General features: G+C 51.4%; 1 protein-coding gene across 4 annotated transcripts in view; it reads right to left on the reverse strand.

Moving 5' to 3' along the window:
• LOC119959854 (CASP8 and FADD-like apoptosis regulator) overlaps positions 1-20,526 on the reverse strand; it is a 33,393-nt gene extending 12,867 nt beyond the window's left edge. The window contains exons 1-6 of one of the 4 annotated variants that reach the window (XM_038787915.1): positions 20,427-20,526; positions 19,151-19,275; positions 17,134-17,562; positions 13,095-13,200; positions 8,023-8,164; positions 2,404-2,513 (exon numbers count right to left, since the gene is read on the reverse strand). In XM_038787915.1, the coding sequence (XP_038643843.1) occupies positions 2,404-2,513; positions 8,023-8,164; positions 13,095-13,200; positions 17,134-17,426 (651 nt within the window). In that variant the 5' untranslated portion in view covers positions 17,427-17,562; positions 19,151-19,275; positions 20,427-20,526. Of the gene's footprint in view, positions 1-2,403; positions 2,514-8,022; positions 8,165-13,094; positions 13,201-17,133; positions 17,568-19,150; positions 19,276-20,120; positions 20,349-20,426 lie in introns of those variants that run through there. The other 3 variants (XM_038787917.1, XM_038787916.1, XM_038787913.1) reach the window with 3 other exon arrangements.
• Positions 20,527-21,229: the final 703 nt, after the last annotated feature.

Here is a 21,229-nt window from a genome sequence, read left to right on the forward strand (position 1 = left end):
CCCACTCGCGATGCAAATGCTCCCCCACTCGCTACGCAAAGGCTCCCCCACTCGCTACGCAAAGACTCCCCCACTCGCTACGCAAAGGCTCCCCCACTCTCGACGCAAAGGCTCCCCCACTCGCTACGCAAAGGCTCCCCCAGTCGCTACGCAAAGGCTCCGCCAGTCGCTACGCAAAGGCTCCCCCATTCGTGACGCAAAGGCTCCCCCACTCGCTACGCAAAGGCTCCCCCACTCGCTACGCAAAGGCTCCCCCACTCGCTACGCAAAGGCTCCCCCATTCGCTACGCAAAGGCTCCTCCACTTGCTACGCAAAGGCTCCCCCACTCGCTACGCAAAGGCTCCCCCACTCGCTACGCAAAGGCTCCCCCATTCGCTACGCAAAGGCTCCTCCACTCGCTACGCAAAGGCTCCCCACTCGCGACGCAAAGGCTCCCCCATTCGCTACGCAAAGGCTCCTCCACTCGCTACGCAAAGGCTCCCCCACTCGCTACGCAAAGGCTCCCCCACTCGCGACGCAAAGGCTCCCCCACTCGCGACGCAAAGGCTCCCCCACTCGCTACGCAAAGGCTCCCCCAGTCGCTACGCAAAGGCTCCCCCACTCGCTACGCAAACGCTCCCCCACTCGCTACGCAAACGCTCCCCCATTCTCGACGCAAAGGCTCCCCCACTCGCTACCCAAAGGCTCCCCCATTCGTGACGCAAAGGCTCCCCCACTCGCTACGCAAAGGCTCCTCCACTCGCTACGCAAAGGCTCCCCCACTTGCTACGCAAAGGCTCCCCCACTCGCTACGCAAAGGCTCCCCCACTCGCTACGCAAAGGCTCCCCCACTCGCTACGCAAAGGCTCCCCCACTCGCTACGCAAAGGCTCCCCCAGTCGCTACGAAAAGGCTCCCCCAGTCGCTACGCAAAGGCTCCCCAGTCGCTACGCAAAGGCTCCCCCACTCGCAACAAACTCACACCTCCCCACTCACTACAAACACACACCTCCCCACTCACTACACACGCTCCCCCCACTCACTACAAACACACACGCTCCCCCTACTCACTACAAACACACACGCTCCCCCCACTCACTACACACGCTCCCCCCGCTCCCTACACACGCTCCCCCCGCTCACTACACACGCTCCCCCCACTCACTACACACGCTCCCCCCGCTCACTACACACGCTCCCCCCGCTCACTACACACGCTCCCCCCGCTCACTACACACACACACACACAAAGGCTCCTCCACTTGCTACGCAAAGGCTCCCCCACTCGCTACGCAAAGGCTCCCCCACTCGCTACGCAAAGGCTCCCCCATTCGCTACGCAAAGGCTCCTCCACTCGCTACGCAAAGGCTCCCCCACTCGCGACGCAAAGGCTCCCCCATTCGCTACGCAAAGGCTCCTCCACTCGCTACGCAAAGGCTCCCCCACTCGCTACGCAAAGGCTCCCCCACTCGCGACGCAAAGGCTCCCCCACTCGCGACGCAAAGGCTCCCCCACTCGCTACGCAAAGGCTCCCCCAGTCGCTACGCAAAGGCTCCCCCACTCGCTACGCAAACGCTCCCCCACTCGCTACGCAAACGCTCCCCCATTCTCGACGCAAAGGCTCCCCCACTCGCTACGCAAAGGCTCCCCCATTCGTGACGCAAAGGCTCCCCCACTCGCTACGCAAAGGCTCCTCCACTCGCTACGCAAAGGCTCCCCCACTTGCTACGCAAAGGCTCCCCCACTCGCTACGCAAAGGCTCCCCCACTCGCTACGCAAAGGCTCCCCCACTCGCTACGCAAAGGCTCCCCCACTCGCTACGCAAAGGCTCCCCCAGTCGCTACGAAAAGGCTCCCCCAGTCGCTACGCAAAGGCTCCCAGTCGCTACGCAAAGGCTCCCCCACTCGCAACAAACTCACACCTCCCCACTCACTACAAACACACACCTCCCCACTCACTACACACGCTCCCCCCACTCACTACAAACACACACGCTCCCCCTACTCACTACAAACACACACGCTCCCCCCACTCACTACACACGCTCCCCCCGCTCACTACACACGCTCCCCCCGCTCACTACACACGCTCCCCCCACTCACTACACACGCTCCCCCCGCTCACTACACACGCTCCCCCCGCTCACTACACACGCTCCCCCCGCTCACTACACACACACACACACACTCCCCCACACTTCTATTTTCAGCAAATACACTCACCGTTAACCACACAGACACATTTTTACCAACTCAATTGAGTACTGGTTCTGACATAAATCACCCTCTTGATTATTAAAGATTGGGTGAGGGTCAGCATAATGAGAAAGAGATGCAAAGGTGTGGCTGGAAGGCTCAAAATATGTCCTTGTATTTTTAAACATTTCCAAGGCACTGCTGGTTCAGCACTGTTCGAGATACCTACCCGGTTTCGTTCCACGTTTTCTGGGCCAATTCCCAGCTCCCGACAGGGAACAGAAATTGGGATAACATTTTGATACGCATCAGATCTTCGCATGGAATGGGCTCTTGGAGCTGAGGAGAAGTGAAAGAGATTACAAACAGTAACATCACTAACAACATAATTGCCTCTAACTCCCTCGAACCAATCTAACCCCAGCAATAGCATTTAACTCCCTCTCGCCAATCTAGCCTCTGAAATAACCTGTAGCTTCCTCTAATCCATCTAACCTAGAAATATGAGGAGGCCATTTCACCACTTGGGCGTGTTCCACCAGTCAGTGAGGTTACAGGCCTGTGTATACTCCACCTTCGTCCCATATTCTTCGATAGCTTTGTTGACAAACTCTCTCAATCCTGGGTTTAAAGCTATATCGTGACTGTATAAATTACCACATCTTTTGCATGAAGAAGTGTTTCTCAATTTCTTTCCTGAAAGTTTGGCCCTTTTTTTTAAACTGATGCTCCCTGACCCCCAGACTCCTCAACTAGTGAAAAAGTGTCTCTCTATCGACACTATATCTTGAAAGGTTCAATTAAAGGATTACCCTTTAACCTTCTAAACTCCAGGAAACCCTATTTTCTGTGATCTCTCCTCGTGTTTCAACCCTTGCAATCCAGTTATCATTCTGGTAAATCCTCACTGCATTCCCTCGAAGGACAATATAGCCGTCCTCAGACTGAACAGGACTGAACACAATAACTCCAGGTGTGGCTGAACTAGGCTTTGTATACCTGAAGCATGACTTCTACTCTCTTGTATTCCCTCCAGATATAAAGGCCGACATTTCATCAGCCTTTCTTTTTTATAAAAATTAATTTAGAATACCCAATTTATTTATTCCAATTAAGGGGCAATTTAGTGTGGCCAATCCACCTACCCTGCACATCTTTGGGTTGTGAGGCGAAACCCATGCAAACACGGGGAGAATGTGCAAACTCCACACGGACACAGGATCGAACCCGGTTCCTCGGCGCCGTGAGGCAGCAATGCTAACCACTGCGTCACCGTGCTGCCCTCATCAGCCTTTCCTATTAGTTTCTCAATCTGTTCATTGCATTTTTGTTTAAAAGATTTCGGCAAACCCCTGACAGAATCCCCAAAGCTTCTGACAGGCCCAAAACTTGTGGATATGATTCGTGGGCCCACCCGCACACCTATCCTCCACCCCTTCAAAAAACATGCTCACCCGGGCCAAGACATGTGCACCCAGTGGACCACCTTAAACTGAATAAGGGTAAACCTACCGCATAATAAGAATACATTCACTCTCCTCAAAGCCTCCTCCCTCATCCCAGCCTCCAACAGCCTACCCAACTGTTCCTCCCACTTGTGCTTCACTACCCCTATCGGGGCTCCCTCCCAATCCATCAACTCCTTGTAAATTTATGACACTTTACCCTCTCCTACACCTGTTCTGGCAACCACCTTGTCCTGCAGTCCCTGGGACGGCAGGTGAGGAAAGGACGGTACCTGCTTCCAGACAAAATTCCTCACCTGCCCATTCCTGGTGGGCAACTCAAACTCCTCCACTAAGCTCGGAAAGCTGCCCTCAATGAATAGATCCCTAAACTGTTCAATCCTCGCCCATTGCCACACACAAAATCCCCCATCCAGCACCCCCGGAACAAACCTGTGATTCCCACAAATCGGTGCCCAAACCGAGGCCCCCTCCATCCCCAGGTGCTGTCGCCTTTGTCCCCAAACCCTCAGGGCCGCCACCACCACTAGGCTTGTGGAATATCTGACCAGCAAGAATGGCAAAGGCGCCATCAACAGTGCCCCCAAACTAGAGTGTTTACAAAAAGCTGCCTCCATCCGCGCCCATACCGACCCCTCCTCCACTACCCACTTCCTAGCCACGGCTATATTCGCCACCCAATAATAGTTTATTATATTCGGAAGAGCTCTCCCCCCCCCCCCCCCCCCCCCCCCGCCCCCCCCCCCCCCTTGCTTTTCTCCCATATTCAATTTGTACTCCGAGAACCGGCCAAAATCCTCATAATCCCTCCAATTCCTTCCAACGGGTTTGAAATATAAAGCAGCAAGTCGTCCGGCCTACAGTGAAACACTATGCTCCCCCCCACCACCCCGTACTATCCCCTGCCAGTCCCTTGACGCTCTCAGCGCCATCGCCAATGGCTCTATAGGCAAGGCAAAAAGTACTGGGGAGAGTGGACATCCCTGTCTCGTTCCCCGATACAGCCTGAAATATTCCGAGCTCACCCGGTTCATTCCCACACTCGCCGGTACAACAGCCGGACCCATTCCACAAACCCCTGCCCAAACCCAACCCGTCCCAGCACCTCCCACAAATAGCCCCACTCCACCTCATCGAAGGCCTTCTCTGCATCCATGGCGACCACCACCTCCACACTTCGTCCCTCTGGGGGCATCATTATAACATTCAACAACCACCTGACGTTGGCCGACAGATGCCTCCCCTTAATGAACTCCGTCTGGGCCTCCCCGATAACACCTGGCACAGTCCTCAATCCTTGAGGCCAAGATCTTGGCCAATAACTTGGCATCCAAATTGAACAGCAAAATTGGCCTGTAGAACCCACACTGCTCTGGATCCTTGTCTCTCTTTAAAATTAAGGAGATCGAAGCTTGCAATAGCGTCAGGAGGGTAGCACCCACTGCTCACTCATCTCATTGAACACACTAGCCAGCAGGGGCCCCAGGTCCCCCAAAAACTGTTTGTAAAGTTCCACTGGAAACGCGTCCGAGCCCGGGCCTTCCCTGCCTGCATCGCCCCCATACCCTCCACCACCCCAATGGGGGCTCCCGGTCTCTCCACCCTCGAGAACTCCAGCTCCTCAAAAAAACACCTAATTCCCTCCACTCCAGCTGAGAGTTCCGACTCATACAGCCTTTTTTTTTAATTGAAAAATTTAATAAATTTAGAGTACCCAATTCATTTTTCCCAATTAAGGGGCAATTTAGCCTGGCTAATCCATCTTTGGGTTGTGAGGGCGAAACCCACGCAAACATGAGGAGAATGTGCAAACTCCACATGGACAGTGATCCAGAGCCGGGATCGAACCTGGGACCTCAGCGCCGTGAGGCAGCAGAGTTAACCCACTGCGCCACTGTGCTGCCCTGCATACAGCCTCAAAATCCCCAAACACCCCACTCACGCCCACCAGGCCTCCGATTATCTCCTATCCACCTGCAAGATCTCCTCCACTAACTTCGCCATCTCCATCCGCTCTGTCTTATCCCTGGGTGCCCGTATCAAAATAAACTCCTCCCTTACTACTGCCTTCAATGCCTCCCACAGCGTGGCGGACAAAACCTCACCCGTGTCATTCAGCTCCACGTACCCCTGAATGGCAGCCCTCACCCGCTCACATAACTCCTCACCTGTCAACAGCCCCACATCCAGCCTCCACCGCTGATACTCTCCCCGACCTCGGACTCGACTGATCCAATATTGGCTCCAAAACTGTGTTAAAATCCTCTCCCATTATCAACCGGTGCATGTCCAGGTCCGGAATCTTCCCCAACACCCGCCTCATAAATCCAGTTCGGGGCATAACCATTCACCAATACCACCGGCATACCCTCCAATTTCCCACTTACCATTACAAACCATCCCCCAGAGTCTGTCACTATGTTCCCCACTTCAAAAGCTACTCGTTTATTTATCAAGACCGCTACCCCCATCGTCTTCAAATATAATCCAGAGTGAAATACCTGCCCTACCCACCCTTTCCTAAGCCTAGCTTGATCCCTAATCTTCAGATGCGTTTCCTGTAAAACTGGCACGTCCCAGTCTCCAGTGTTACCCACTCCCCAGTGTTCATTCTCCCCAGTGTTACCCCACTCTCCAGTGTTACCCCACTCCCCAATGTTCATTCTCCCCAGTGTTACCCCATTCCCGTGTTCATCCTCCCCAGTGTTACCCCACTCCCCAATGTTCATTCTCCCCAGTGTTACCCCATTCCCGTGTTCATCCTCCCCAGTGTTCATCCTCCCCAGTGTTACCCCGCTCCCCAGTGTTGCCCCGCTCCCCAGTGTTGCCCCGCTCCCCAGTGTTGCCCCGCTCCCCAGTGTTCATCCTCCCCAGTGTTACCCCACCCCCCAGTGTTCATTCTCCCCAGTGTTACCCCATTCCTGTGTTCATCCTCCCCAGTGTTCATTCTCCCCAGTGTTACCCCATTCCCGTGTTCATCCTCCCCAGTGTTCATCCTCCCCAGTGTTACCCCGCTCCCCAGTGTTGCCCCGCTCCCCAGTGTTGCCCCGCTCCCCAGTGTTCATCCTCCCCAGTGTTACCCCGCTCCCCAGTGTTGCCCCGCTCCCCAGTGTTGCCCCGCTCCCCAGTGTTGCCCCGCTCCCCAGTGTTCATCCTCCCCAGTGTTACCCCACCCCCCAGTGTTCATTCTCCCCAGTGTTACCCCATTCCTGTGTTCATCCTCCCCAGTGTTCATTCTCCCCAGTGTTACCCCATTCCCGTGTTCATCCTCCCCAGTGTTCATCCTCCCCAGTGTTACCCCGCTCCCCAGTGTTGCCCCGCTCCCCAGTGTTCATCCTCCCCAGTGTTACCCCATTCCTGTGTTCATCCTCCCCAGTGTTACCCCACTCCCCAGTGTTCATTCTCCTCAGTGTTACCCCACACCCCAGTGTTCATCCTCCCCAGTGTTACCCCACTCCCAGTGTTCATTCTCCCCAGTGTTACCCCGCTCCCCAGTGTTGCCCCGCTCCCCAGTGTTACCCCACTCCCCAGTGTTCATTCTCCCCAGTGTTACCCCGCTCCCCAGTGTTGCCCCGCTCCCCAGTGTTACCCCACTCCCCAGTGTTCATTCTCCCCAGTGTTGCCCCGCTCCCCAGTGTTACCCCACTCCCCAGTGTTCATTCTCCCCAGTGTTACCCCACTCCCCAGTGTTCATTCTCCCCAGTGTAACCCCACTCCCCAGTGTTCATCCTCCCCAGTGTTACTCCACTCCCCAGTGTTCATTCTCCCCAGTGTTACCCCACTCCCCAGTGTTCATCCTCCCCAGTGTTACCCCACTCCCCAGTGTTACCCCACTCCCCAGTGTTCATCCTCCCCAGTGTTCATTCTCCCCAGTGTTACTCCACTCCCCAGTGTTCATTCTCCCCAGTGTTAGCCCACTCCCCAGTGTTACCCCACTCCCCAGTGTTCATCCTCCCCAGTGTTACTCCACTCCCCAGTGTTACTCCACTCCCCAGTGTTACCCCACTCCCCAGTGTAACCCCACTCCCCAGTGTTCATCCTCCCCAGTGTTACTCCACTCCCCAGTGTTCATTCTCCCCAGTGTTACCCCACACCCCAGTGTTCATTCTCCCCAGTGTTGCCCCACTCCCCAGTGTTCATTCTCCCCAGTGTTACCCCACTCCCCAGTGTTACCCCACACCCCAGTGTTCATTCTCCCCAGTGTTGCCCCACTCCCCGGTGTTCATTCTCCCCAGTGTTACCCCACTCCCCAGTGTTCATTCTCCCCAGTGTTACCCCACTCTCCAGTGTTACCCCACTCCCCAGTGTTCATTCTCCCCAGTGTTACCCCACTCCCCAGTGTTCATTCTCCTTTGATTGTGCATGTCCAAGTGCTTACTCACATTCACGCATCTGATTGTATTTTAAGATCTTCTTTCTCAGATCGATTCTCCCAATAGTCTGCAGACAATCCTCCACCACTTTCAAATTATTCACATCAATCTTGGCGAGTTTCTCCAGTGCGACGATTAAATCTAAGAAAGTCTGACAGATAAAAGCCTTCCATTAACTCAGGAATAAAGCCCAAGTTGAGTGGCAAACAAGGAGAAACCCGCTCAAATCATAACCCAATTCACAGGACACGATTGAGAGGTCCCTGAGGAGAGATGGGTCGAACGGATTCTATAATAATCTTTATTATTGTCACAAGTAGGCTTACATTAACACTGCAATGAAGTTACTGTGAAAATCCCCCAGTCGCCACATTCCGGCGCCTGTTCGGGTACACTGAGAATTCAGAATGTCCAATTCAACTAACAAGCACGTCTTTCGGGACTTCTGGGAGGAAACCGGAGTACCCGGAGGAAACCCACGCAGACACAGGGAGAACCTGCAGACTCCGCGCATGCACTGACCCAAGTCGGGAATCAAACCCGGATCCCTGGTGCTGTGAAGCAACAGGGCCAACCACTGTGCTACCGTGCTAACTCTCCAGAAGCACAAGAGATGGTCCCATTGAAACATATATAATTCAGAAAGAGCATGGCAGGGTAGAAACAGAGGGGCGGTCATAGTCTCAGGATAAAGGGTCAGCTATTTTGGACGGAATTGAGGAATTCCTTCACTCGCGGGTTGTGAATCTTTGGAATTCTTTACTCAGAACTGTGGATGCTCAGTCGATGAGCATATTCAAGACTGAGATTGAAACAGTTTTAGGAATTAAGGGAATCAAAGGATAGGAGAATGGAGTGACGTTGACATCAAACATCAAAGTTCAATCTTTCTTACATTCTTACAAGCAGTCCAATTCCCTCTGTTGACACAATAGCATTGAAACAGTTAAGTGGAAGCTACGTAGGGTAAAGGGAGCTGAAAGGGTTAAAAATCTTACAAGTTTAAAAGAAACTTGAAAGGTTAACGAAAGAGAAAATGCTGGAAAATCTCAGCAGGTCTGGCAGCATCTGTGGGGAGAGAAATGAGCTAAAGTTCCGAGTCCGATGACTCTTTGTCAAAGCGGCTAACACTGGGCTACTGCTCACTGTAGTTGGTGGACTCCCACAGACAGAAACCAGTTGCCACAGCAACAGATAAGCATTCAAGGATTTTTTTTATTGCATCAAGGATGTAGTCACACATGTATGCAGCTGCTACCCATATGGGTCTCATAGAACACTGGACAATGGGATGGGAGTAGAGGTACACAGCTCAGGCATACACTTTATGTATTTTTTTAAAATTTAGAGTACCCAATTCATTTTTTCCAATTAAGGGGCAATTTAGCGTGGCCAATCCACTTAGCCTGCACATTTTTGGGTTGTGGGGGCGAAACCCACGCAAACACGGAGAGAATGTGCAAACTCCACATGGACAGTGACCCAGAGCCGGGATCGAACCTGGGACCTCGGAGCCATGAGGCAGCAATGCTAACCACTGCGCCACCGTGCTGCCCACTTTATCTTATGTATGCCTTGCAGCTAATAGAGAGGTAGAGTGACAGGCGCCCGCCGATACTATACTACGTACGTGCCTTGATTATGATTGGTGATTATACTCATTTGTAATGCATTATGTAATCCTAATTATTAATTGTGAATGGACATAGATAATTTCATAACAAATATATTGTTTTGATTGATGTATGTTAATTACCTGAAAGATAAGAAAAGATATAACTATTTTTTATTTTCTTTGATCGGGGAGCTGGTAAGTCACCTAGTGGATGCTTAGCACCTTACTACAGCTGGAACAAAGTTTGTGAACTGAAACCTGAAACTGTGGTCTGATGAGTTGGAGAGTGAGGAACACTGTAGGTGTGAAGCTCCCGCAACAGTAGGTGTATGAGGGAGAAAGGAAGAGAAGGTTATGCTAATAGGTTGAGATGCAACAGGGAGGGAGGAAATCTTTTTTTAAATAAATTTAAAGTGCCCAATTCTTTTTTATCCAATTAAGACGCAATTTAGCGTGGCCAATCCACCTACCCTGCACATCTCTGGATTGAGAGGGTGAAACCCACGCAGACACGGGAAGAACGTGCAAACTCCACACGGGCAGTGACCCGGGGCCACGTTCGAACCCAGGTCCTCAGCGCCGTGAGGCAGCAGCGCTAACAGGGCGGGAGGAAATGGCGTGAAGCAAAGTCACCAGCGTGGAGCAGTTGGGCCGAATGGACTGTTTCAGTGCTGTACATTCAATGTAATACTTAACCTTGTTTAAAACATTTTGTGTAAAGTATTCATAAGGACTCGGAGCAGGGTTAACAGCCCCTCGAGCCTGCTACACAATTCAATTAAAGTCGCCAAAGTCCCAGAGGACCATAGGCAACACAGTGGTTAGCACTGCTGCCTCACAGCACCAGAGACCCCAATTCAATTCCGATCTTTAATGACTGTCTGTGTGGAGTTTGCACTCACCCCGTGTCTGCGTGGGTTTCCTCCGGTTGTTCCGGTTCATCCCACAATCCAAAGATTTGCAGGTTAGGTGGATTGGCCATTGATCAATGTGCAAGGTTACGGGGACTGGGCCTAGGTCAGGTGCTCTTTTGGAGGGTCAAAATTGATACAATAGGCTGAACGGCCTCCTTCTGCACTGTGGGGATTCTGTGGAATTTATGGCTGCTCTCCCCTTTTAAGAGAGCTGGGTGGTGGTGATTTAACCTAGGGGTCACCACCTCAGTCAAGGGGCAAGATTGAGCAGGCTCTCCTGGATAACCTCAGCAGCTACAGGAATTGAACCCACACTGTCACGATCCAGACTTCCAGCCAACTGAGCTAACCAACCCCCCACAATTCAATATGGTCCTGACTGAGCTACATGTCACATACATTAGACAGAGCTGAGCGATTCCACTATCACCTCCATTTTGAAATGTTCAACTGACCCCCAGCAACAGCATTGTTTATTGGAGGAAAGTTCCAGACTTCCTCTACTCTTTGTGTGAAGAAGTGCTTTCCATTATCACCCCTAAACAGATCTTCGTTCTGCTACATCTGGCCATGAACGGTGGTGGACAATTCAACAATTAACCAGAGGTGGAGGCTCCACAAAACATTTCCTTCCTCAATGATGGGGGAGTCCCATCATTGAGGAAGGCAAGGCTGAAGCATTGGTAACAATCTTCAGCCAAAAATGCAAAGTGGATGATCCATCTCGCCTCCTCCAGACGTCCCCAGCATCATTGAGGCCAGCCTTCGTTCATTTTACATGATACCAAGAAACAGCTAAGTGCACTGGATACTGCAAAGGCAGTTTGGGCTTTGTATGGGCTCTGACACTATTCCATCAATACTACTGAAGACTTATGCTCCTGAACCAGGCACGCCCCTAACCAACAATACTGGCACCTACTTGGCAATGTAGAAAATTACCCTGGTACTTTCTGCCACAAAATGGCAGGACAAATTCAATTCAGTCAACTACTGCCCCATCAGGATATGGTGGCGAGCTGCCTTTTTGGCAGTCCATGTGGTGTAGGTATATCCACAGTGCTGTTAGGCAGGGAGTTCCAGGATTTTGACCCAGAGACAATGAAGGAACAGCAATATATTCCCAAATCAGGATGGATGAGTGGCTTGGAGGGGAACTTCCAGGTGGTGGTGTTCCCATGTATCTGCTGCCCTTGTCCTTCTAGAAGGTAGTGGTGGTAGAGTTGGAAGATGCTGTCGAAGGAGCCTTGGTGCATCCTGTAGGTAATATACACTGCTGCCACTGTTTGTCGGTGGTGGAGGGAGTGCCAACCAAGCAGGCTGCTTTGTCCTGGATGGTGTTGAACTTCTAGAGTGTGGATGGAACTGCATTCATCCAAGCAAGTGGGGAGTATTCCATCACACTCCTGACTTGTACCTTGTGGATGGTGGACATGCTTTGGGGAGTCAGGAGGCGAGTTACTCACCACAGGATCCTTAGACTCTAACATGCTCTTGTAGCCACTGTAATTATGCGGCTGGCCCAATTCAGTTTCTGGTCAATGGTAACCTGCAGGATGTTAATAGTGGGGGATTCAGTGATGGTAATGCCATTGAATGTCAAGAGGTGATGGTTAAATTCTCTCTTATTGGAGATGACCATTGCCTGGCACTTGTGTGGCACGAATGTTACTTGCCACTGGTATGGAAACATCACCATCGGTAAGTTCCCCTCCAAGTGATTCCCATCTTGACTTAGTAATATATCCCCGTTCCCTCACTTTTGCTCCGTCAAATTCCTGGAACTCGCTCACTAATGTTTGGTGTACCAACACCACATGGACTGAAGCTATTCATGAAGGTAGGTCAACACCACCTTCTCAAGGGTATTCAGGGATGGGGAATTCCAGCACAGCAATGCACACATCCCCCGCAATAATAAAAAAAAACCTAGTGCTATGGGATGGGAAAATTAGATTAGGAAAGAGAAAGGAGAACGTAAGGATGAAGGAATGTGAGAAAGGAATGTGTTCAGGATGGTTCTCTGAATCGGGATATTTTAAATCCAACAAATGGTGAATCAAATGCTGGATCCAGTTCTCGGATACAAAATCAGCAGCGTGAGAGGCTTTATGGAAAATGGCAATATCGTGGATGCTGCGTATTTTGACTTTCAAAGAGATTCCAGAAAGAGGTGCCAATAATAAAATACATGTTTTCCGTGCTGCAGATTAGATGGCCTTCATTTTTATACAAGTGTGTCTTTGGGATCTTGCAGTGCAGAGAAATGACTGCAGCATTCAGTTATCCATTTGCTCTGACTTGACTGCAGGTCATCTGGGGCATTGCTGAGAGTGATGCTAAGATGCTGCCCAGCTGCAATTCCTTGTTCTGTAGCGTGAATTTAAGAAGAAAAGCCATCGGCTGTGTTAATGAAGGGGCACTGCGGTTTACAATGTTTGCTCGCCATGGGCAAACTTGGCACACAACACATTATCATCCCCGTAACACAAGCTGCACCTACAACCCATGGGCTCGAGCCCAGGGCAGAACCACTATAATATTCAAATTACCTTCATTGCTTCCTGGTGACCTTTCGGTATTTGACAGCGTAATATAAAGAAAATAGATTGCAAATCTTCTTGAGAGAGATTTTCACTGATGTCCACCAATAACTGCCTATGTTAAAGAGAGACAGAGATATAAAGCATCAATTAGCTTCCCTGAACACATCAACAGTCCATTGCCCTGAATCCCTAAAATAATTAAATAGTTAATAGAAACGTGGCACAGTGATTAGCACTGCTGCCTCATAGCACCAGGTTCGATTACGGCCTTGGGTGACTGTCTGTGTGGAGTTTGCACGTTCTCTCATTTCTTCCCATTGTCCAAAGATGTGGTTAGGTGCAGGGCCGGCTCAAGGTACCGGCAACTCGGGCAGTCGCCCGGGGCGCCATGTGCTAGGGGGCGCCATCAACGAGTGCGTGACCGGCGTCAGAGACCTGCCGACAGAGAGACCGGCCCGCCGATCGGTGAGTCCCGATCATATACCAGGTCACTCCGCCCCCCCCCCCCCCCCGACCCGATCCCGCCCCGACCCAACCCCCCCCCACCCCGACCCGATCCGTCCCCCCCGACCCTACCCCCCCCCCCCCCCCCCCCCCCCCCCCCGAAGGGCGCCGAAGTTCAGCTTGCCCGGGTCGCCAGCAACCCTAGGGCCGGCGCTGGTTAGGTGGATTGGCCATGATAAATTGCCTCTTAGTGTCCAAAGGTTAGGTGGGGATATGGGGATAGGGTGGGGCCGTGAGCCTTGGGTAGGGTGCTCTTTCGGGAGGTCGATCCAGATTCGATTGGACTGAGTAGCTTCCTTCTGAACTGTAGGGATTCTATGGTTCTACGAAAGGGGGCAGGAATATAAAGGTGTGCAAGTTCTGTTACAGATATTAGCGCCTTGGTCAGAGTATTGTGGTTAGTTTCGAACACTGTAGAAATATGTAATGGCATTGAAAGGAGTGCCTTACAGATTCACCAGAGTCACACCACTGCAAAAATGGTTACATTATGAGGAAATACTGCATATACACGGCTCATATTCCATTGTAAGAAGTTTTACAACACCAGGTTAAAGTCCAACAGGTTTGTTTCGAATCACCAGCTTTCGGAGCACAGCTCCTCCCTCAGGTGAATGAAGAGGTGGGTTCCAGAAACATATATATAGACAAAGTCAAAGATGCAAGATGATACTTTGAATGCGAGTCTTTGCAGGTAATAAAGTCTTTGCAGGTAATAAAGTCTTTACAGGTCCAGACAGAGCAACTGGAGAGAGGAATAATCACAGGTTAAAGATGTGTGAATTGTCTCAAGCCAGGAGAGTTGGTACGATTTCACAAGCCCAGGCATGAATGTAATGCGACGTGAATCCAAGGTCCCGGTTGAGGCGTACTCATGTGGGTGGAACTTGGCTATAAGTTTCTGCTCGGCGATTCTGTGTTGTCGCGCGTCCTGAAGGTCACCTTGGAGAATGCTTACCCGAAGTGTAGCCATTTGGGATGGCCACACAAAGGATCCCGGGAAATATGGCCACCTGCAAAGATCCATGGGAAATATGGTCAACACAGGACTCAGATGCTCAGAGCTTATGTATATTGGCAACTCAGATAACTAGATGCTATCGAAACCCCCAGCTACTTTGCATTCTAATGGCCCATTTCCCCAGAACAAAAGACCTGTACTCAGGTAACAGATACAGAAACAGACTCATCTGCGCCACTCCCTTTGCTCAGGGAGCCCAAAATGCCAAGGTCAATGACCGCTCAGGACACGCCATCAAGGCACCCGCCCCTTTATTGGCCAAAATCGAAGGCAGTAATCAAAGCCTGCCGAATTATTGGGTCCAAAGCTAAGGACCGCCCAAAAGAGTGCGAAACCCCAGAAGGATAAAGAGAGACACTGCCATGTGTTCAGTCTCTCTTGGCCCCGGCGCTCGGTCTCTCTTGGCTCTGACCTACGCCTAAAGCCAAGTGCAGCATCACAACCAGAAGACAAGTTGAAGACCAACGATCGCTCCCAGACGGATGAGCCCAGCAGAAACGAAGCCACTTCTCCAGAACCAGCCACGCAATATCCGAACAAAAGCCTTGTTCCTCTGCATAAAGCCGGGTGCCTGATGTTAAGTACAGGTTGTTGTATTGTTAGGTGTAATTTAGCTTGTAGTGTTTTATGTTGCATGTCGAAGTAATCCTTGTGTGTAAATAAATTATCATTGAACTTGAACTAACTGGTTGTTTGGTCTTTGATCGATATCCGGTAAAACCTTGTGGTGGTATCATTTGATACCTGGCGACTCTGAAAAGCAATATCATCATTAATAATTGTCCAGTTAAAAAGAGCAATAAAAGATCAGAGGTTGAATGCCCTTGACTGCTGAAGTGTTCCCCGACTATATATATGTTCCTGGAACTCACCTCTTTATTCACCTGAGGAAGGAGCTGTGCAAGGAGCTGTGCTCCGAAACCTAGTGATTCAAAACAAACCTGTTGGACTTTAACCTGGTGTTGCAAGACTTCTTACTGTGCTCACCCCAGCATCTCCACATCATATTCCATTGAATAGAGAAGGTTAACGGGTGATCCAATTGCGATGTTTAAGATGATTAAAGAAATTAATAGATGAGGTGAAACCAATTCCTTTGGTGGAGAAAATCCAGAACAAGGGGGCAGAAGCCCAAAATTCAGGGGAAGCACTTCCTCACATGAAAGATTAGGGGACACAGACCCAAGGCAGGTAGATGGAGTCAAGGGACAGATGAACCATAGTCTAAATGAATGGTGGAACGGGCTCAAAGGGGAGTGAACGGGAAATTGCTGTTCCGATGGACAGATCGATGTTTTGATCAGTCCCACACTCCATCACCCGGCTGAGTCACTAACATTGCAGCCCCACCTTGACAATAAAGGTGACACGGAGCAGCCCAAACACACAAAAAAAGATAATTTGAGCACTGTGATATTCCGTGAGTGCGAGCACTGCAGCCTGAGGAATAAGACAAATTTCCATGCTGATGTAACTTGAATTTATTCACTACAGCCTATTGTGTACTACAGCAAAAAACTGCTTTGCACAGGGACCCAGGTTCGATTCCCGGCTTCGGTCACTGTCTGTGCGGAGTCTACACATTCTCCCCGTGTCTGCCTGGGTTTCCTCCGGGTGCTCCGGTTTCCTCCCACAAGTCACAAAAGACGTGCTTTTAGGTGAATTGGACATTCTGAATTCTCCCTCTGTGTACCCGAACAGGCGTCGGACTGTGGTGACTAGGGGGTTTTCACAGTAACGTCATTGCAATGTTTTTTAAAATAAATTTAGAGTATCCAATTTATTTTTTCCAATTAAGGGGCAATTTAGCGAGGCCAATCCACCTAACCTGCACATCATTTGGGTTGTGGGGGAAAAACGCAAACATGGGGAGAATGTGCAAACTCCACACGGACAGTGACCCAGGGCCGGGATCGAACCTGGGACCTCGGCGCCGTGAGACTGCAGTGCTAACCACTGCGCCACTATGCTGCCCTCATTGCAATGTTAATGTAAGCCTACGTGTGACACTAATAAAGATTATCAACCTCATTTTCCTGTCTGTGCGCCCCCCCCCCCCCATCACCCTTTGACTATCAATCAAGAATCTATCTAACTCAGCCTTAAAAATATTCAATGACCCTGTATCCTGCTTCCTGGGGCAAGGAATTCCACAGACTCGAGAAGAAAATATATCTTGTCTCCTTCCTGAATGGGAGACCACTTATTTTTAAACACCCCCACCCCCCACCGCATCCCAGTCTCTAATCTCTCCCACAAGGGGAAACATCCTTTCAACATTCACCCTGTCAATTCCCCTCAGAATCTTATATGTTTCTACAAGATGACCGCTCAATCTTCCAACACCAAGGGATACAGGCCCAACTTGTCCAACCTTTCCTCATAAGTTAACCCCCTTCATCCCAGGAATCAGGCGAGTGAATCTTCTCTGAATCAATTCTAATGCATTTATAACTTTTCTTCAGAAAGGAGACCAAATAGGAGGATAAATAGAAGCCGTTATTCGGAGATTAGTTTTACCTGTACGAAGATATGTATCCATGACCATCCTTAAAAGACACCGGGTCAGCCTTCATTTTTTTCAGAATATCGAACCTTTTTATTCGATAAATCAGTTCCGCTAGGAGCTCAAACCTCAGTAGATTCTGTTTGCTCAGGATCTCGAAGAGGTCTTTCACTTCCTCAATAGCTGAGTAATCTTTGAGTACATCCAGGCACAAAAACGCTACGGTGGCCCTTTCGTCCTGGGACAGTTCGCCAGCTATTTGCAAAGCTAATGGTCTAATGTCCTTATCGCACTGGCTCAACATCATAGAACGTTGAAGCAAGCAGCCCAAAGTGTTCCTCACATGAAGCTAAGGTTCCACCAACTGATTATCTCATGCTGTGATCTCATCCCTGATGACACCACCAACTTCTTCTTTCCAACACCCAACGAAACTCAGAGACCTAAACTAGGAGATAAACATCAGTGAGCTGATCACAAATGATTTTTGGTTATAACACTGAGTCACGGACCGCAGGATTAAGGATAATGCTCCAGATTTCATTCTAAAGCTGTGTTTGCTGAGCTGATCTGTCATTGCTACATTTCAGCATCCACACGTCACGGCACCCAGCTCATCAAAGCCTCAATCATTGTACACAGTCATTGTCAACAACAAAGCAGACAACAACAGCAAGAGAATACATTAATTTTTTCACAGTTTTCATTAGGATTTTGAATTCTAGGTCATAATATTAATGTGTAATGTAGAGGGAGCTTTACTCTGTATCTATCCCCATTCTCTACCTGTCGTGAGAGTGTTTGAAGGAACAGTGCAGAGGGAGCTTTACTCTGCATCTAACCCCGTGGTTCTACCTACTCTACAAGTGTTCGATGGGAACAATGTAGAGGGAACTTTACTCTTCATCTAACTCCATGCTGTACCTGCCCTGAGAGTTTTGATGGAGACAGTGAAGAGGGAACTTTACTCTGCACCTAACCTCGTGCAGTACGTGTCCTGGGAGTGTTTGATGAGGATAGTGTAGAAGGAGTTTTACTCTGTATCTAACCCTGTGCTGTACCTACCCTGCGAGTGTTTGATGGGGACAGTGTAGAGGAAGCTTTAGTTGTATCTAGCCCCATGGTGTACCTGCCCTGGGAGTATTTGATGGCGCCAGTGTGGAGAGAGCTTTACTCTGTATTTAACACATGACAATTAGATAACATTTATTTATACTTACCCATTTTCTATTAATTCCAACTGCTTCTCCCCTCCTCCTCTAATATCTCATATCCAGTTTCAGTCAATTCCCCCCTCCCAACTAATATTGTGTCCTTCTTTCAATAACTCCCTACACCCCTCCACATCTCTCTTTCCCCACCAATTTGCTTTTTCATCTCCCCCCAATATCCTGTACCTTGTTTCAGTAATTTGCTATCTTTCTGCCCAGTTTTGCTCTCTCTAACACTCCCATTTCCTATATTCAGTAAAACCCAACACCACTCCCCTGTCTTGCTCCTTTTCATTAGACTCTGAAAAGTGGGCCATTCTTTTTTTCCAATTTCATTCCTCAATGATCAGTTTTGGAGTCAGTTTATTTTGTCCCTTTTTTAAAATAAATTTAGAGTACCCAATTCATTTTTTCCAATTAAGGGCCAATTTACCGTGGCCAATCCACCTACCCTGCATCTCTTTGGGTTGTGGGGGCGAAACCCACGCAAACACAGGGAGAATGTGCAAACTCCGCACGGACAATGTCCCAGAGCCGGGATCAAACCTGGGACCTCGGCGCCGTGAGGCAACAGGGCTAACCCACTGCGCCACCATGCTGCCCTATTTTGTCCCTATTATTATTTATTGTGTGGTTGTTTATCCTCTTTATTCATTAGAACGATTTTATTCTGGCCCTGGTCTCCCTCCCTCTCATTAACAGCTACCTCAGTAATAACTCGTGTTGGTTTCAGCTAATTCATTAGACCTTTTCCCCATGACAATCTTTTACAAGTACCCTGTTCCTTGCTGGTGCTGATGTTAAGCCACATTCTACTCACCAACTCCCAACGTTGCACTGCCTTCGTAAGGATGGTTGCTCTGCCCATTGCATGTGTGAACAGGCTATGAATAAGAGGCCCTTCCCCCTTTCGATCTGATAGTTGGTTAAATGGGAAACCTGCACCTGGAGGACAAAGAGAGATTTGATTTAACCAGTTTACAGCGATGATGGCGAATGGAGGGTGTAGACTGCCTGGGGCTCTCTAACAGGACATTCCCAGTTTGGAGTCAGGGAATTGAAGCTTCCCATTCCTCTGCAACCTGCCCATATTTCTTACCCAATACTCTACACCATCCTTTTCCAGCCAGCCTCAGTCTCCCATGATAATTACCAGTACATAGGATATATGGCACAGAAAGGCCAACCTTTCTGCGCCAGGGTTTATGTTCCACTTAAGCCTCCTCCTAACTTTCCCCATCTAAATATATCTTTGTAATTCTGTATTCCTGTATCTGCCTTCACGGTATGAGGCACTGAAAGCATTGCAATAAAAGCAGAATATCAAGTGTAAAAAGAATGAAGGAAGAGAAAACCATCAGTGTCACTAGACAAAAAAAATGGGAAAACTAATGGGACTTGACTGAAGCCCCGTGGTCTGTATCCGAGGGGTTTAAAGACCATTCGGCCCATCATTTGTCCATCTACTTTCACTCTACGCATTGCTTTTTGCCTCATTGGGTTCCCGCCTCCCCTAACGGGGATAGGAAAGGCCATTTGGCCTCTCCAACCTGTTCGGTCTTTATCTGTACTCAACTCTACCCACCCTCCCTTCCCTGACTCTAAATTTAAAGGTCATATCCCCTTATCCTGGGCTCTCCCTACCCCATCAACTCCTTTCATTATCTTAACCCCCCTCTGAGGCTCCGGGAAGGGAAGCAGCCAGTCCGTGTACCCTGGCCTGAGGAGGGAGCCTCCAATCTCTAGGCCAGCGGCTGCTCAAGGCCCAAACCTCGCTTCTCATCACCTACCATCCCCGTGCCGGCGGAATAGGAGGGTCCCCGGTCCGGGTCTCGATCCGGCCTTCCCTCCTGCCGTGGGGGGATCGCGGGGCTGGGGGAACCTGTAACCGCGCCCCGTCCCACCCCGGGGCAGGGTCCCGTCCTCACCCCGGCCCAGCCTCCCGTCCTCACCCCGGCCCAGCCTCCCGTCCTCACCCCGGCCCAGCCTCCCGTCCTCACCCCGGCCCAGCCTCCCGTCCTCACCCCGGCCCAGCCTCCCGTCCTCACCCCGGCCCAGCCTCCCGTCCTCACCCCGGCCCAGCCTCCCGTCCTCACCCCGGCCCCGATCCTCCAGCTGCCGCAGAAAGTGAAACCGAAAGCGTCACCTCACAGCCCGAACCAGAACCCACCCCAAGCCAGCCCGGACCCCACCCCGCTCAGCCCGGACCCCACCCCGGCTCAGCCCGAACCCCACCCCGGCTCAGCCCGGACCCCACCCCGGCTCAGCCCGGACCCCACCCCGGCTCAGCCCCGACCCCACCCCGGCTCAGCCCCGACCCCACCCCGGCTCAGCCCCGACCCCACCCCGGCTCAGCCCCGACCCCACCCCGGCTCAGCCCCGACCCCACCCCGGCTCAGCCCCGACCCCACCCCGGCTCAGCCCCGACCCCAGCCCGGCTCAGCCCCGACCCCGCCCCGGACCCCACCCCGGCTCAGCCCCGACCCCACCCCGGCTCAGCCCCGGACCCCACCCCGGCTCAGCCCCGGACCCCACCCCGGGGGCTCAGCCCCGGACCCCACCCCGGCCCAGCCCCGGACCCCACCCCGGGGGCTCAGCCCCGGACCCCACCCCGGCCCAGCCCCGGACCCCACCCCGACCCAGCCCCGGACCCCACCCGACCCAGCCCCGGACCCCAACCGACCCAGCCCCGGACCCCAACCGACCCAGCCCCGGACCCCAACCCAGCCCCGAACCCCAACCCCGCTCAGCCCCGGACCCCACCCCGGCTCAGCCCCGGCTCAGCCCCGAACCCCACCCCGGCTCAGCCCCGAACCCCACCCCGGCTCAGCCCCGGACCCCACCCCGGCTCAGCCCCGGACCCCACCCCGGCTCAGCCCCGAACCCCAACCCGGCTCAG

This window comes from Scyliorhinus canicula, chromosome 2 (assembly GCF_902713615.1).
Source record: "Scyliorhinus canicula chromosome 2, sScyCan1.1, whole genome shotgun sequence".
NCBI classification, from domain to species: Eukaryota; Metazoa; Chordata; class Chondrichthyes; order Carcharhiniformes; family Scyliorhinidae; genus Scyliorhinus; species Scyliorhinus canicula.